The following is an 18,307-nucleotide window of genomic DNA, read 5'->3' on the forward strand; positions in this document are numbered from 1 at the left end:
CCTTCCCCTCCTCTCTCTTTTTTGCAAAAGATGTCCCCTCTCCCCAGCTGTGATAGAATGATCCCCCCCCTCCAACAATAAATGCTGACCTTTTCTGCAATAAAACCAGATGCATTCGGGGTCAGCTGTCTGATGTTGCAGGTGCGATAGTTCTGCACAAATCTGGCACTGATAGCAATCTTTGGCCACAATAGAGAGAGTTATGGTAAGAAAGAGGAAGCAGAGTGGGGTGGATTAAAATGGTGGACTGGCACTACGCTTTAGAAATCATTTTTATCAATCACAGATAGGTTTTTAAGATGTGACAGGTTGAAAAGGAAGCAGATACATGGATTTAAATTTAATCACCTGGGGTTAGCTTGGTGAAATAATCCCTTTTTGATATTAGCAAAGGCCTCGATCTTGTATTTTGTTCCAGGTTAGTATCAACATGTTCAATAATATCGGCATTGGTTTTGGACCTCCTCTTACACGTAAACAGTGAAAAATGCTTATTTAGAACAGATTGAAACATATTTAGAGGACATCCTGTGTGTGCCAGAGACGAAACTGTTTCTTTGATTCACTCTAAAGCACCTTGTGAGCTGCATCATCCCTGGGCACAAATCAAAATATCCTACACTACAAAGTCCATCTGGTTCTCTTTGGTAGAGTGTATAGTTCACCATTTCCCTCCACCCGCTCAGTCGTAGTTTCCAAGTACACTGAAGCCTACATCCTGCATTTAGAGGCTTTTAGGAAAGCCCTGTCATTCAGTAAGTGACTACTGGGGCAGCATGCTCACGCTTATCTGCACTTTAGTTTCTACTTTCTGGCTGTTGGGCTATATAAGGGCCAGGTAGCAGGGCCTGGCTCATGCGGTTGTCCGTGGACGACCTTGCTCTCCTCACCTACTGCCTTGGAGCGGCTCCCAGTCCTGGGATGGGGCTTTGGACCGGCACCAAGTCTCTACCCCCACAGATGTTACTGAGCCACCAGATATTATGTCAGTTTCTGAGTGATGCATCATGCCTCTTCTCAGTAGCAGTGCGTGACTGCAAAAGTAGCTGCGGTACACCTGACGACAGAAAATCATTGAAGCAATCTGATCCCTCAATGATTTAGTTAACGTTTTAAAATTGTGACCCCGATTCTAACCTGTCACGTCGGAGTAGAGCAGCTCATTATGGGATAAAAGTAAACAGCAAAGTGGCTGTTTTCAAAAATCTGCTTCTACTAAAAATGACAAAGAAATAAGATGACACTAATATGAATACATATAACAAATGGGCCCGTTAATTACATGGATACATTTGTTGTCTTTAACCAGAAGCCTTCATGTTGGCACCTCATATGATAATTTTTCACTAAAAAAAGCTTTGTTTGTTAAGTCTTTCCCTTTTTTCATAAAAAAAAAACACACGACCATTTTCATTACAACATCCTTTTCACAGGATTTATTATTATTTTAATGAAATATTAGCCCTTCCATGGCCGCTGTGAATCTGTCCAATCTGAATTTTTACTGAACTAATGAAATAAATGGACGCACACATTTAGAAATTCCTTACAGGGTCAGCTGTTGTGGCTGCTGTCTGACTGCCTCTTAACTTTGAGATGGAAACTGGGGATGAGAAGAAATCTTCACAAGTCATGCAAGTTATAATTACATTTTAATGAATCTGCAAGACACCAACTAGATGCTGCCACGAAAAAATGAAAAAACACATTTGAGCTATTAAAAATACACACACACAAAATCCTGATGTGCTCGCAGGGTAATTGATTTAATGAAGCTCCTCTGAAACTAAAACCAAGTACAGGTCAGTCGCCTAACCCCCCCGGCGCGCCCATTGTCAGATGTTTAACTCCCGGGGTCCTCTGGGAAAAACATCGGGGCTAATAGGTGAAGGCACAGCTGCTGAAGTTGGGCTGGAGAGGAGCGGTGTTCCCCCTGCACACGTCCGACAGCCCCAGCACAAAACCGGACAAAGGATTTCCAGTTCCCCCCTCAGCGTCCACAAGCCGCAAACCGGGGAGGAGGGGGGAGATAGTTGTGTTGCTCCTCTAACTTTAACTGCTGAATTGTCACCTGCAGACCAGAGAGCCTGCAGTTTACACTGAGTGCTGGCTGTGCCTGCAGAGCTGAGCTGCCCAATGGGTGCGCTCTGCTCCCACCGAGAGAAGGTGGAGAGCAGCAACAGGAACCGCCTTGGCTTCTGACTCTAGTCCTGCAATTTAAGACTGTAGGCAGGCAGCTCAGGAAAGAGCTGGGGAAATGTCTGGATGGACAACACGTGGCCGTCTGTTGGAGAAAGGGGAGTCAGAGCACCCGGAGAAGAGTTTAGAGTTAATGTAGACAAGCAGGTGTTTGCTTCTGTGGCGCTTTTTATGCATATAACTGAACATTAAATGTAGAGAAGCTAACAAAGATCTCTTCAGATCACAATTTGGCTTCACGGCAAAGTAAGCCTGTGTATAAATAATAGTGCAGTGCTGTTAAATCCAAGCCATTTTGTCTGGACTTGTCCTCAGTGGATTAGAGGGAGATGTGAAAAGCAGCAGAAGGCCAACTTAATAAAAAAAAAAAAAAAAAAAAAAAAACCTGACTCCCCCAATAGGCCCCAGTGTGAAAACAGCCCAAGTCCGACTTTACCAAATGTGAATTAATGTCAGATATGTCTTTGGCCCTTCACCCACATTCGCTCTTCTTTACACCCACTCATGTCATCAGTCAGTCTGTCGTCTTCAGTTGTCACATTCAGGTAAAAGTTGACCAGGGCTGTCACATGGTGCTGCTCTCCTGCTATTTCTAATATCTAGGCCTGGCTGTGGTGGGCTCCTCTCCACACCTGCTTTATTGTTCAGCAACATTCAAACTTACCTTTAAAATATAAATAAAGTTAAACACACACACACACACACACACACACACGTCCCCTGTTTCCTTCCAATAATTGACCACTTCTGTTGCTCAAGGTGAGCCAAGCGCACTGCCGCGTCCAGGCGCAGGTGCTTGGATCAAATGACGCGCGTCTTTCTTTCCTTTTTCTTCTTCTTCTCCTCCTTTTTTCTTTTTTAAACAGAGAGACACTTAAATTGTTGTGACAAAAAAAAAATCACTTCACAAGCTACATTGTGCCAACAGTATTCAGGAGATGGATAATGCTTGTAAAGTCTGACAAGACGGCATTTGTTTTGGCTCTACGCTCGTCTGAGAAATTATCATTCAACCACTTTAAAGGGCGCAATTGAGAGGCTGCGGCGTTTTCACTGCGACTTTTTGCTTTGTCCTCTCCAAAGTGGCGTCTGCATGTCTGACTCTGCCAGTTACTGATTTGCAGGCAGTATGTTAAGGTGGTCCATGTAAGTGATTTCCACGGGCATCCCACTAAAGGAGAACAAATCGCTGACAAAGGAGCGCCTTTCCCATTCAGCAGCGTCGTTAGGACAACCAAAAAGTATTTCTCAGATAATAAGTTCTACTTCAAAGCGTTTCTCACTGAAGGGTGACTGCTTCAATCCTTTTTTATTAAGTCCCCCTCCTTTTAATGCCGAAGGAACTGTCTCTGGTTATTTTTCATCGTGTTTATTTTTGCAACATTCATTGAGCGCTTGTTTCCAAACAGGGGGCCTGCAAGAGCAGGCTCCTCTTCAGGCTCCTCACGCCCATAAAAGTCCACGATACAAAACCAGAGAAGGCCCACATCTTCTTCTGCTTTGAAAGAAGCAGCAGATTGAGTGTTTTTTTTTTTTTTTTTTTTTTTTGGTTTGTTTTTTAAAGAAATCCACAGGACGGCTATAAAATTGATACAGGTCATGTATTTGCAGTGAGGCGGCTGCTGTCTTTTATCAAAGCATAATACAGAAGTGTTTCTAGTCTTGTAAAATTAGGTTAATATTTGAGATTGTTCACACTCCAGTGCTGAGTAAGTGTGAGTGTTTTTTTTTTTTTTTTTATGGCCACATTCCCAGCATCCTCCAGTCTGAGCGAGTGTGTACTGACAACGTCTTATTTAAATGGTTTTGTTTTTTGTTCTTTTTTTATGTTTGCTTTTGTCTTTTTTTTTCTTTCTCTCACACCACCCAAAGCTGTCTGGTGTGTAATCTACCTGCCAACGGTGTGTGTGTGTGTGTGTGTGTGTGTGTGTGTGGCAGCAGCCTTTGAAGAGCTTGAGGACTCGCGTTGGTCAATTTTAATTCTATAGAGCGGTCAGGCAACTCTTTGAAAGTGAGCTTGTGCGTTTTAATGGAGGAAATAAGAGGGGGAACTTGTTTTGTACACTCCATACAAGGCTTTTCTTATTGTCTGATATCTTTTTATCTTTTGTTGTTGTTGTTTTTTTTTTTTTTTCTCCATGAATGATTCATGCCTCGGTTGCTTTGTGCTGTCGTGCTTTCAGAGGTAGCTCCATCAGGGGGCTATAAGTTTTCCCATTAGCTCAGTGATTAGTTTATTCCAGCCTCCTTGGCCCGTCAGGCCCGTTTCTGAGATAACACTTGGACATGTTATAGAAATGTCATAAGGAGTGAACAGAGCTTTTTTTCTTTCATTTGACGTGACACTGACATTGACGTATTGTTGACTCTTATTTACAGTTCACATAAAAAAAATTGAATCATTTGACAGGAGAGGTGCAGCTTTTATAAAAAAAAAAAAAAAAAAAGGTAGCAATCTCAAAATCAGCAGCTGAATTTATGTATTAACAGTCCATTTTTATCTGGGAAATTTTCTAAAGTCCAAGGCCCTTATTAATCAGACACAGGCTAATTATTAGCTGTATGTGCTGGAATAATTAAATTAAGTTTTTGCAAAAATTTTGTTGTAAATGAATTGTTGTTTTTTTTAATATCAAGGGTCTGCACATTCATAGCTGATTCATATTTTTTTTTTCTTTTTTTATCCATCATGTCCAACGGCACCATGCACCTCAAAGAGAAAGACAGATCACTACAAAAGGCATGCGAGAAAGGGACTTTTCACATTACACAGCCTATTCAAGTAAATGTTTTCTTTTCTTACAGAACACAATGAAAAATCAGAAACAAAAAAAAAGTTCAATAAAAGTCTGAAAAAGGAAAAAAAAAAACAAACAAAAAAAACATCAGCAGGGTACAACGCATCACCAAAACTGATATTATTATTCTTTGGTGTTTCTGTAATTCCAGTACAACACTGATACCAGCAAATAAATTACGATGTACAAAACAACATTTTTTTTTTTTTTTTTTTTTTGTAATTAAAACTACGCAACATTCACAAGCATCAGTACAGTTACATATATACAAATTCTACAGGGCCAAAGCCTGTCAGTGTAGACATTTAGGGTCTCAAGGGACTTACTCATACTCTTTAACGAGCATAACACTTGTGTATTGTGCATAAAATATAGTCTTAAATACTTCTTAAATATTACAAAATTCCATCCAAACACATGTATTGTATAAATCTGAATAGGTGAATGAGAACCCTTAAGACACTCTCTTTATGTTTTCCTTATTGGTTTATCAAAGTTTGTACCACATCTTAGAGAAATTACACGAAATAAAATTTTCAAAAAAGAAGGGGGAGGCAAAAAAAAAAAAAAGAGTTTGAACTGGAACCACAAGATTCTGTCCGTTAACTATTTGTTGCCATTTGTGGTGTTTACAAGTTGTACCATAAATTTTCCATACATGTGGAATGTGACAGTGATGGATAGCAGGCCACTTATTAAAACTGCAAAGGGATGATGGGAGGTCACATGGAGGATGTCACCTCAGAACACCAGTTGAGTGTTGAGACATGCAGTGGAATAAACCCTGCATATTGTTTTTTTGGGGGAAAAATAATAACCATTATTGTAATTTCTGTGTTTAAAATGGGCTCATTTTAAAAAAAAAATGCTCCTCTCAGATATGACGTTTAGCCTTTAATTTTAGTTCCACTGTTTTCAATTTGACAGTGAGGAACCACATCTTTAGAAAGGTCAGGGGTCACCGTCAGAGGGTGTCCTCCTGCTCCTGTAATTTAGTTTTTTTTTTTTTTTGGCCTGTGCTGCATCCACAGTAAAAGCATATTAGCTGCGTTTACTAACAGACAGTGGGAATAAGTGACCAGTGGGCCCACCACGGATTTACACACTTTACTGGGTCAACTGGAGATGACGAGTTTGACAGTCATGCGGTCTAAAAGAGAGAGAGAGGGGAGGAGGGGAGGAGGGGAGGGGGAGGTCAGCGGGCATCAGAGCATCGTCCTCGGGTCTGAGTTTCTGAAAGAGTCCTCGTCGTCCGAGTCGGACGTTGGCACGTCGCTGGAGGGGGTGTGCAGGTGGTTGGGGCCCCCGCTGCCCTGGCACACGTACCACTCGTTGAGGTTGGTGACCTGAGGGGAGAGGTTGGCGGCGGAGCGGTTCCTGTGCGGCTCGGAGCCCGGCGACAGGGGGTCTCCGAGGGGGTTCGTGGGGGAGATGTAGGTGACGTTGGTGGAGGGGGGCGGCGGAGACTTGCAGTGCACCTTCATGTGCTTCCGCAGGGAGCTGGGGTGCGTGTAGGACTTGTCGCAGCCGCGGACCTTGCAGTAGTAAGGCTTGTCGCTGGTGTGGACGTGGGAGTGCTTCTTCCGGTCGCTGCTGTTGGCGAATTTTCTGTCGCAGCCGTCAAACTCGCACTTGAAAGGTTTCTCTCCTTAAAAAAATCAAAAAAAAAAAACAAAACAGAAAGAGAAATCGATATTCAGTCCAGATGCAGCTTTTTTGTTTTTGTGTTGTTTTTTTTACACACCACACACACACCACCCTTCTTCCAGTCCTGGAGCGTGATGGACTAATTTCACCAATGAGCTTAAATCACCTTAAATAAATACAACATGAGGTCAATTCCTCATTAACTGCTCCGTGCTGCAGTCTGCACTCCTCCACTGGGGCTCAGCTTATTCACTTAACATCTACTGTAGCAGCGCCACAACCACAACACACCCACTTGTCCAAAGCATTTTCCTGCGTGAACACGTGTAACATGCCTCCAGGCCCTCTGGCTACATGCATGTGTATGTGGGAGTGAGTGTGTGTGTGTGTGTGTGTGTGTGTGTGTGTGTGTGTGTGTGTGTACGTACTCAAGAGACCACCAGGAGTCGTTTACGTACTGTGGTGGACGCTATAACTTGTCTCACACACACGCTTGACACACTTAAATGACAAACGTGTATTTATTTATTTTTTACAGACTATGTATGTCAGACGTGCACATCTTTGGATTGGAGCGGAGTTTGTTTCATAATCTTAATGACTACTTTCTGATGATTTATATTTTGCTGGTAGTTTATTTCCCTCGGGATTTCAAGTCATTCACTAAGGTGTCGAGGCCTATCTGTGCTGGTGGCAGGAGGCCAAATCTGAGAGTTCAGATTTGGCCTTTTTTTTTTTTTTTTTTTTCCGGCCAAATGACCCAGACCCTCAGTCTGGATCATAACAACAACAACAACAACTGAAAATACAGCAGTGGGTGAAAAGTTATCCTTGTGGGAAGTTACACTGCTCACTGTCTCACAGACTCTCTGCCCTCAACTTTAAATTCCCTGGCCAACATTTCAGCAGGCTGGCAGTTGTTTTGGTGGGACTACTTACCCGGATGGATTGCACGTCTACTGACGGTGTGGCACAGGGACTGCAGCCTGCTTCCAACTAGTAACCCCGCCGTGTGTTAAGTTACCCCGAACCACCTGAACCTGACCGGTCGAGGTAGAAACCGAGTTTTTGCGTAAACGTCTTGTGCCTGAAGATAATTACATTTACGTGTGTTCTAGCGCTGCCTTCGTGTACGTAAGCACGTTTTACAAATCATATGCCCTAATCCTCTCACGCATACCGCAGGCGGCTCGGCCCCAAAAAAGAAAAAAGTTTACATTTATGAAAAGGAAATGAAACACGTTTACTCGCCGTGCGAACGCGTCATTGAACAAAACCGATTTTTTTTTCTCGCTCTACGCGCGCAATTACGCACGATCGCGCCGTCGGTCGGCTTTAAGGATGTGAACGGCAAAACACGGTCTCCTCCGTTTCACTGCAATGCGTTGCGATCGAGATCGACAACGATTTTTCAGTTTGAGACAATTGCAAGCACTGACCTGTGTGAGTCCTCTTGTGAATCTTTAAATTCTCCGATCGCGCAAACACTTTCCCGCAGCCCGGGAAAGGACACGGGAAAGGCTTCTCTCCCGTGTGAACTCGGATGTGATTGATCAGTTTGTACTTCGCTTTGAAAGCCTTTCCTTCCCGCGGACATTCCTCCCAAAAACAGACGTGGGTGCTCTGCTCCGGTCCGCCGACGTGCTCCACCGTGACGTGGTTGACCAGTTCGTGCATGGTGCTGTAAGTTTTGGAGCAGGGCTTCTTCTGACTCTGCTCCTGGTCAATCCATTTGCAGATTAGCTCTTGCTTTATGGGCTGCCGCATGTATCTTAAAAACGCCCCCGCCGCTCCGTGAGGAGCAGAAGCGATGTTCACATTGAGGTTCATGGAGTTGTAGCTGTGGAGAGAAGAGGGTCCATAGTGCTCTGGCCTGTGCCCGAAGTGCTCTGGCCTGCCGTAGATGTCCCCCGGTATACCCAGACGCATCTGCCCGTTGAGGGCATGGTGGTGGGCACCTGGGGACGCCTGGTCGTGAAGTCCAGTGAAAAGTGAATGGGCCCCACTTTCCGTGTGCCCATAAGCACCTGTTGGGGAGATGAACATGCCATGGTGATGAGGGGAGGAGGCGGAACTATGCTGGTCGCCAAGTGCATGCATAGCAGAGGCTGAGAGTTCTCTCCTGAGGATGAAGTCCCTGCTGCTTGAGTAGCCTGAGTGGGGGTGAGCCACGGGGAAACCAACTGTGGTCTGAGCTGAAGTGAAAGATGCCGCGGTCTGGGCTTCGGGATGGCTCTGAATGTGCTGAGATGGGCTAAGTTTGAGAGCATTTGTCTGTGCCATGTGCTCTGGTCCAAATGGAGTGAGTGCCACTCCGGGGTCGTTGCCCAGCTCCCCAGGGTGGAGGTGGGCATGATGGGAGAGAGGGTGATGCCCCCCTAGCCCCGGGAAGCCTGTCATATTCTGATGAGGAAGGGGTTGAGTCGCTGCCAAATCCGCTAATCTTATCGCTGGATTCCTCTTGCTTAAAGGGGGCTCCATAACTACACTGACAAGTCCATCCGCACTCACCGCAATTGTTTTTCACCACACCACGCTCTCTAAAACATGAGGAAAATATGTATATAAGGGGTCTATAAGTTCTTTTGTCCGGCTTCTAACTCTGCTTGCTCCTTTTCCCACTCTGTCCTCAAGCGATTGGCAGAACATACAACAGTTGGAGGACACAGTAGGGAATACAGTTTAGAAATGGCACTGCGGGTATTGGACGGATTTCGGTGACTGGCAGTTAGGAGAACGAAGCGATTGGCTGTCGTTCAGCGCAGGGGCTCAGCAGGGATCCGCCCCCTCACTCTCTTTATCGCTGTTGACTCCAAAAAGTTGTACTCACAGAGTTAGCAGCAGTTGTGTTTGTGCGTCTCTTTTTCCTCACCGGCGCCGGCGCATGTGGATGACCGAAATGTCAATTTATCTGACAAGTGCAGCCCTAGTTTAGCCTCTGGTTTGGTTTGTCCTAGTGTTTTGGTTTTCATTTCATGTCTCTATATGACCCCCCCCCTCCCCTTCAAAAAAAAAAAAAAAAAAAAAAAAAGAGAGAACAAGAGGAGAGAGACAGAAAATAAAGACGCCGGTGCGTGAATGATGTGAGGCTCGAATACAAACGTGGACATGCATGGATGTGTAATAACACCTCGGCCGTCACTCTCAGGGTTTATTTGTTTATTCATTTGTTTGTTTGGAGTTTTTTTTTTTTTTTATGTTTGTGTTGTTTTAGTTTTTTTGTTTTTTTGTTTTTTTTGTCTACATTTTATAGTGACCAAGAAGCATCTGGACTCCATGCAGCTCCGGACATCCCACACGATCTGTCAGCAAAATGTAGAATAACAAGTGCGAACATGTGGGAAAACGGTGCATGGCTGAATTCTACTCACTAAATTACCGAGAAAGAGAAATACCGGGTGAAAAAAGTAATAAATACAATAGATTAAAAACATCAAAGGAAATATGTTTTATATTTTTTTCTTTTTTTCCCCCCAGATGTTATAATCAATTTTCCCGTTTCGCTCATTAATTATCATCATCATTAGTACCATGTGGATAAAACGCTCTCTCCTCGTATGTTGATTTGAATAACATAACAGGATCAGTGAAATTGAATTTAAAGAAACTTTAAAAAGCATCTTGGGTGGTGTCGTCCATCACAAATTAGTCAACACCAATAAAAATGTCTTTTTTCATTTCTGTAGATCTTTTAAATAAATAAATAACTAAAATGTTCAATTTAAAACAATTGAAGTCTTGGCTTTGAATACATTACAATTTAAGGAAGATCTTTGTAGGATCCATAAACGTTCTAAGACAAGTACCTTAATGTGTCATTTTTATTTCTCAGCTGAGTATCTTGCCAGCTACTTTAAATGGTGGTTATTTATATATATATATATATATATATATATATAATATACACATACTTTTTTTTTTTTTTTTTTTACATTTTTCCCCAAGCACAGAAACTAAACTAAACGTTGTTTACCATTTTTCTGTGATCTTGTGTAATGAGGCTGGCACTCACTCGTTAAACCCAATTTAAGCTCACTTCATATGATGGCTCAGGCCATTTGAATGGTCCCTGTTGACAGCAGGACGTGGATCTGTCATTGATATGTCTTCATTCAGACACCTTTTCCAATCGATCAGTGATAGCTGTCGTTTAACTACAGACCATTTCCTGATCCTTCAGTGCAAGGATTTTTGTGACTTGAACAGAAGCTGGATTGAAAACGATTCAACGTAAAATATATTAATTAACACGGTTTAAATCAGCAGTAATTGCTTCCAGTCTCGCAGAGGGGGGGGTTAGTTACATGTTCTGTGTTTGTTTTACGAGTTTTGTGAACTTACGATGTGCAGAAACTGAAGGACAGCATTGAAAACACTCAGGACTTTTCAAACTGGCGTAGTAAGTGTTGCATTTTTGCAACAAAAAATATCTAAAATAAATAAAAACGTCATGTTTCGGTATGGTTGTGTTGCTCTTTCCATACTGTAGTTGAGGTTATTTCTGCTCTCATCAGGTTATTTCTTATGCAGCCTTTTCACGGTCCCTGCCCAAATACCACATGTGTCACATTTGTGTGATTGTCAAAATTTAAAACTGACTTAAAACCTCACGTTCAGACTTCTGTCCTGTTGTCCTGGGGGTTTATTGGTTTTTATTTTTATTTTTTTAATCATATATGCGCTGCTCCAGTGCAAGCTTCTGGAACCAGCAGTGGATGTATTGTTTCTGATTTATTGGCCCCTGGGTCTAATCCATGTGCCTGCAGAATTAACACAAACTGTAGGATGGCTTTATTCACCATTTCTCAGATGTCATAAGCACTGAACCATTTTATATATATCTAAATAAATGGGAAGAAACTCAAACTTCTGACTTATAGTCTCCAAATAACTTAAAGCTCCTGATGCCTCACACAAAGGGGGGGGGCGTCTTATACCTCTGCCTCCCTCCCTTTCTCCCTAAAACAAAGACGCTTTGTCATAAACAGGGTTATTTTACCAAAAGGAGTCAAGGGGCCAACATATGTGGTTTTAACGGGCCAGAGGTCAAACACCCATGAAACACAAGGTCAGGGGAGCCACACAAGTAACCTTCCAGTGTGTCAACATATTGATATTGTCAGATAACAGAGAGGAGAAATATGCCTCTGGCCCCCATTGGAAGAGACGGACAGAGCCTTTATGTGATCAACACCTCTGACTTCACCAATAACTCTGCTACATATATGAAACTGTTATTTCTGTCAGCTCTGACTTCAGATCACAGCCTCAGTAATATTTTATGTGATTTATATTTTACGTCTGTGGGCCATTTCTCAGTGCAGACTGCTGTTCCTTAAACCTGTTGAAATACTGGTCTTTGGGGGATTTTCAATAGGCTAGAGCCCTTTTCTTTCCCCACACAGAAGGGAAAACCCGCAGCCATGTGCCTCTACCCGATTGATTTTTTTTTTTCTTTTTAATTCTCTTTCACTTTTTTCCCTATCTGGGGAAGGTTTTGTGGTTTTCCAGAGAAATAAAGAACTTCTTATAGGGGTCGGCAGACGTGACTTTGAACTTGGATCAGCTCCTGCGTTTCCTGTGGTGCGGGTCGAAATAGACTTGGAAGAATGGCACACAACGCTCAGCCTGTCCCACTCTGAGCTAAGAGACACTATTAAAAAAAAAAAAAAAAAAAAAAAGTTTTTTAAACGTTTCCCTCTCCTTCACCGTTATTTGTCGTTTACAGTCGGAGCACCAGAGAGCAGAGGGAGCGAGGGAACAGCCTGTGGGATCTGGATTTGGTGAAAATGTAAGTAAACTTCCTTTAACGTGTACTTGAATGAGCAGCTGCGGTTTATGGCCTGTGTGCAGCCTATATCCCCATTTGAACGCAGATTCAGTGCAGTGCTTGTAATGGAAAGTTGCCAGATAATTAATCGAATCCGCATTTCTTTTATTTTTAGTTTAGTTTTTTTTATTCGTGTGTGTGACTTCCCTCTTATTTATTTGTGCCCAAAAGGAAATCCTATAGTGAAAGTGTGTGTTAACAGTATTACCAAAAAAAAAAAAAAAGTAATGCAGCCTTTTGTTTTCTGCAGCACATTGTTTTGGGGCATAAAAGCAAACACGCTTTGCATCATAACATCCTAATTCATTATGTAACAAAAAAAAATTACTCGTATAGCGAAAACTTCATTATTTTGAGTTCAGCAAAGCTTCGACCTTGCAGGTCACTAACGATTCACTCCGATCTGAGCGCAGTTCAGCACCATAACGTGTAACTTAATTGGTGTGGTGAATGTGAGAACCACCGAGGAAGCAGAACCAGTGACATATGGAACCATTAAAAGAACCAACAACCGCTGGTGGTTGCCAGTGTGAGCGCTGGAGCACCACTAAAGGCCCAGTTGTGGTTCTACAGCCAGAGAAAAAAAACCCACTGGACCTCCATCTGGAGACACACACACACACACATGTGCTGTCTTTCTGCTCAGATAAGGGGAGAGAAGACTTTTGTCAAACGTGAATGATTTTAGAAATTTATTATTTAGTTTATTATGATCTGTTCGTTTTTCAGATCTACAGCAGTAACCTCAGATAGCAATTAGGTTTTGTGATGATTTACACAAAATGTTTAAAATTTGATACTTCAACCGTTTAATAAGAAACAATAATAATAATAATAATAATAATTAATAAAATACAGATTTTCATAATTCCATGAACGCAGAGCTGGTTCACTTCGCGTTTAGCCACATAGATGTGAAGCGCCCTCAGAAGCTCCAGCCTGGAAGTGAATAAAATCGCTGTATATATACACACACACTAAAAATAGGAGTGAAGACTGTAGAATTTGACATTTCTTCTGCACTTATGCTGACATGCGCACAAAACGTGTTGCGTTAGTAGACAGTGTCATTATAGAGTTGTCATGGCGGCTAATTGAGAGTGTAACGTCTTTAACGATACTGCTCCATAGATTATGAACACAACTATTAGGGATTATCTCATTTTTTAGCTTGCAAATGTAAAACGGGTTGCATCACATTTAGATTAAATCAACAACTTAAGAGTTTCCTTTAAAACTCCACATTTTTTTAACCCTGATTTGAATATTTCGGTCTTATTGTATCTCATCAAATGGTACATTTTTTATTTTATTGTACAGGCTACAACTTGGCACCAACGAAGTATAAACAACAGAAACATGTTCGCTCCTCTCTCTTGTCGTGCTCCCTTTTGCCTGTTACCCCCCCTCTCCAAAAAAAAAAAAAAAAATGTTCTCCTAAAAGTAGGCGGTAATTATTAGTGGAAAATGGCGTTGCGCTATTAAGTCGCCAAAGCGCTACCTGCTATTGGAGGGGCACCTGGGATTGATGAGGCTCAGCGGCCAATGAGGCTGCGAGGAATGAATGAACGGGCTCCAGTTAAAGGGGGCGGAAGAGGAGGTAGAGCCAGTCCACGGAGAAACAGGGACCCTCCGCGATAAACACAGGCGAGCCAGAGAAATAAATACATGCCCCCAATCGGAACGGCGATTTTTTGAGATGCTCCGGGTCCTCTCGCTCTGTGTGCGCAGAGGACACCTAGAAAGATAATTATTTAATTCTTCCGAGTGCGTTTTAACGCAGCCAACCGCCGAGGTCCGGAGGAGAGGACGCCGGGAAACTCTTCACTTCGTTTGGATTTTTCCAGCCACAAGTTAACCAGAAGTAAATTCAGTCTTTCGACAAGCCAAGCTGATTTTTTTTTTTTTTTCTTCTTCTTGTTTTCTTCTTCTTCCCCGTCATGATCGGAGCAGCGTTTTGAACCACACCTGATATGGTGTTTCCAAGGTTGGAAGTTGAATCGTTGCTTGTCAGCATCAGCATTTGATTATTTTGATTTCTTTCTTTAACTTATTCGCTGTAGCACCGAGCCCGGCGCTGATTTAAACCAACAAAACAAAACAAAACAAAACAAAAAAACCAAAACAAAACAAAAACAAACAAAAAAAAAAAAAAGAAGAAATTTTTTGCCTGGTGAAATTATGTTACTGGATGCTGGTCACCAGTTCCCCGGACTGGGAGTGGGCTCCTTTGCCAGGCATCATTCAGCGAGCGAGATGCAGGAAAGAGACTTGAGTTTGGCGCAGAATAGCTTTGTAGACTCGGCACACATGGGCGCCTTTAAGCTCAACCATGATCTCTCTCCGGGACAGAGCTCAGCCTTCACCACCCAGGCGCCGGGCTACCCCGCTGCGGCTCTGGGGGCTCACGCCGCCCATGTCACGTCGTATGCGAGCTCTCCTTTCAACTCCACCAGGGACTTTCTCTTTCGCAGTCGTGGCTTCGGAGAATCCTCTCCGGCCAGCAGCCAACATACTATTTTTGGCCCCACGGCGGGATCCCTCCATCACTCCCACACAGACACGCAAGGCCACATCCTCTTCCCGGGGATCCACGACCAGCACGGCTCTCACGGATCCCCGAATGTCCTGAACGGGCAAATGAGGCTCGGACTACCGGGAGAAGTTTTCGGACGCTCCGACCAGTACCACCAGGTTTCCAGCCCGAGGACCGACCCCTACTCTGCCGCGCAGCTCCACAACCAGTACGGCTCCATGAATATGAACATGGGGATGAACATGGCAGCCCATCACCACCCCGGTGCCTTTTTCCGCTACATGAGGCAGCAGTGCATCAAGCAGGAGCTCATCTGCAAGTGGATCGACCCCGAGCAGCTCAGCAACCCGAAGAAGTGCTGCAACAAAACTTTTAGCACCATGCACGAGTTGGTCACGCACGTCTCGGTGGAGCACGTCGGCGGACCGGAGCAGACCAACCACGTCTGCTTCTGGGAGGACTGCTCCCGGGAGAGCAAACCGTTCAAGGCGAAATACAAACTGGTTAACCACATTCGGGTGCACACCGGGGAGAAGCCTTTTCCGTGCCCCTTCCCCGGCTGTGGAAAGGTCTTCGCACGGTCGGAAAACTTGAAGATACACAAGAGAACGCACACAGGTAATTATCAAGACACACTGAAATCTTTTTGTCATTATTATTATTATTGATCTAATTGAAATAGCGAGGTCGCTGTTATTGCTCGTCCCTGCAGCGTGCATGCTGTTTATTTATTCTGCTGCTGTCACGACAAACGCAAATAAAGATCTGCTTATCGAGCGTCTATTTTAGGCTGCTAAAGCAGATAGTAAGGGTGCAGAGACAGATTAAAAATTTAACAGCACATCCAGAGAGAGTAAATGAGTTTAGAAGAACGGAATAATTCCCCTCACCGGTGCACCACTGTAACGGGGCCGTATTATTTTCACACGTCCGTGGCTGGAAAACATTTCCCAAACGCGCAGAAAACCAAATTAACAGCGTGTGTAAGATGTGCTATTGTTCTGAGAGAGGGAGGGGGGGAAGGGGGAGGGGGGGGGGGGGCAAACTTTAAAATGGGTCAAAGGGGACTGTGGGAGCGCGTTGCGTGCAATCGTAGAGGGGCTGCATTGGTAGTAAATCACCTCCGATGGTTTGAAAGCAGCCTGTCCAGGAATCTGCGCTCTGCAGCTTCGCTTCACGGAGATTTTATTTTTGAATGAGGAAAAATTAGCAGGATTTATTTTCTGCAGAAGTTGTGTGCTGTGGGTTGAGCTGGCAGCAGCAGCAGCAGCGGTGGTGATAGTAGTAGTAGTAGTACACTGTTTATGCGCCTTTTGTTTTCTCCTGCGTCCCTGTAACAGCAGCTCTGAGGTGCTAGACGGGGCCATTACCAGCCTTTCACATTTGGACCTATTTTCTTGGGAAATCCGTGATGGTGCCGAGCCACGGAGCTGGTCAGGTGTTAATTAGATTTTTATTGTTTCGCAGCAAATGGTACGCCTTCTGTAGGCCTTCTGAGGACGGCCTTGTCCACCCCCCACCCACCCGTCCTCTCCCACCCCCTCTCTAAATCACTATGCGCATTATTTAGGCTAAATAAGATGTGTGCCCCCCCCCCATCACCCCATCTCGTTTAGAGAAACAAAAAAAAAAAAAACGCCTCAAAGTTTCTCTGATAGTAGGAGTTGTTTTAAAATTCAGATTGCTGTGATTTTTTTTTTGAAAGAAATTTTCAACTTTTTCTTTTGAATTTTTAAGCTTTGCTTGATCTGAGAAAAACTCCTTGCTGTTACACAATCAGCCCGAGGCGGTTTGGAGAAAATATCTGACCGTTTTTTTTTGTGTGTGTGTGTGTATTTATTTTTCCCCCCTTCTTCTTGCAGGAGAGAAGCCGTTCCAGTGTGAGTTTGAAGGCTGCGACAGGAGGTTTGCAAACAGCAGCGACCGAAAGAAACACATGCACGTTCACACGTCGGACAAACCTTACCTCTGCAAAATGTGTGACAAGTCCTACACACATCCCAGCTCCTTAAGAAAACACATGAAGGTAAATACATGCTGAATCCTCATGTCTGAGTCAGGCCTGTGTGTACTGCTTGTTTGTCATTAATACAAAAGTGCTGATATGAATGCCCCTGATGTCGAATTTTAAATTATTCTTATCTCAAGCATTTTATCAGATTTTAAATACCCCCACCCCTCCCTCTCGTCCCTCCCTCCTTGTGTTTTCGATCTCCCCAGGTTCACGAATCATCCCCATCAGCATCAGACTCATCACCAGCAGCCAGCTCTGGGTATGAATCCTCCACACCCCCAGGCCTGGTGTCTCCCACCACCGAGACCCAAAGCAACACCACCCTGTCCCCAGCCTCAGCCGTCCACAACACCACCAGTCACAGCGGCCTATCCTCCAATTTCAGTGAATGGTATGTGTAGGACTAAGACGAAATGAAGCAACACACACTCATTTCACAGCACTGGAACAACATCCAGCAGGAGATTTGGGACACGTGCACACAAGAGGCACACAAAACATTTGTTTATTTTTTATGTTGTTATTTTTTGATTCACCAGGGAAGATGACAATTACCAACAGAGGAAAATATGTAAAATAGTTAAGGTGTATTTCATATTGTAAATAATTACTAAAAGCCCACTTTCCCATTGGTTGTGATAGTTTGTCAGTCTTTGGTGTATAGATGTTCCTTCAATGGTAGCTATTTCTCTAACTGGACTTTTAGTGCACATATTACGATAAAATTGTACTATAATGTTGAATATTGTGATCTTAAGGCAAATTGATTGTACTATACTAAACACCTATAAACTGGAGAGAGTGCCAAAGTTAACATTTAACTCCGACAGACCACAATATTATGCTTGTGAATGTATATTTTAGTTTGCTGGGCTTAACTTGTGATGTTTTGTGCTTTGCAAGTTTGAATTGTGAAATACTATCTGGAAGATTGTGAGGAAAATAAGCGTTGTGCCGTTCGATTTTCTGTAACTACACCCATCCTTTTTGTAAATATCAACTGCCATATTTATCCATTTGTAATTAAATTATGGTATTTACTTGCTACAGATGAAACAGTATTTATAAAGAATGTTTCTTTACTATAAATATGTACAATTATGAGCTAAACATGGGCAGTTGTTTCGTTATGTGCTTTTGTTCAAAGTTTTAAGAGGTGTTTTCTTCCTTATTGTGATAAGAATTTTACTGCATACAAATATAATAAAAGGTGTTGCAAGTGCTAAGTATTTTCTTTGCTCTCTTATGATTTTCCCATTTTGTGGTTAGCCGGTGCGGTTTAG

The 18,307-nt window shown here is 43.2% G+C and overlaps 2 protein-coding genes across 2 annotated transcripts; one reads left to right on the plus strand and one right to left on the minus strand.

Annotated features, from left to right (window-relative positions):
• Window positions 1–6,202: 6,202 nt before the first annotated feature.
• zic5 (zic family member 5 (odd-paired homolog, Drosophila)) lies at window positions 6,203–9,149 on the minus strand. The gene is made up of 2 exons (XM_029530530.1): window positions 8,084–9,149; window positions 6,203–6,645 (listed from the first exon to the last, which is right to left on the minus strand). The coding sequence occupies exons 1-2, from the start codon at window positions 9,123–9,125 to the stop codon at window positions 6,203–6,205; spliced, it is 1,485 nt and encodes a 494-aa protein (XP_029386390.1). The 5' UTR covers window positions 9,126–9,149.
• A 5,506-nt stretch (window positions 9,150–14,655) lies between these two features.
• Window positions 14,656–17,986, plus strand: zic2a (zic family member 2 (odd-paired homolog, Drosophila), a). The gene is made up of 3 exons (XM_029530529.1): window positions 14,656–15,628; window positions 16,873–17,036; window positions 17,231–17,986. The coding sequence occupies exons 1-3, from the start codon at window positions 14,656–14,658 to the stop codon at window positions 17,423–17,425; spliced, it is 1,332 nt and encodes a 443-aa protein (XP_029386389.1). The 3' UTR covers window positions 17,426–17,986.
• Window positions 17,987–18,307: the final 321 nt, after the last annotated feature.

This window comes from Echeneis naucrates, chromosome 21 (genome assembly GCF_900963305.1).
Source record: "Echeneis naucrates chromosome 21, fEcheNa1.1, whole genome shotgun sequence".
Lineage (NCBI taxonomy): Eukaryota > Metazoa > Chordata > Actinopteri > Carangiformes > Echeneidae > Echeneis > Echeneis naucrates.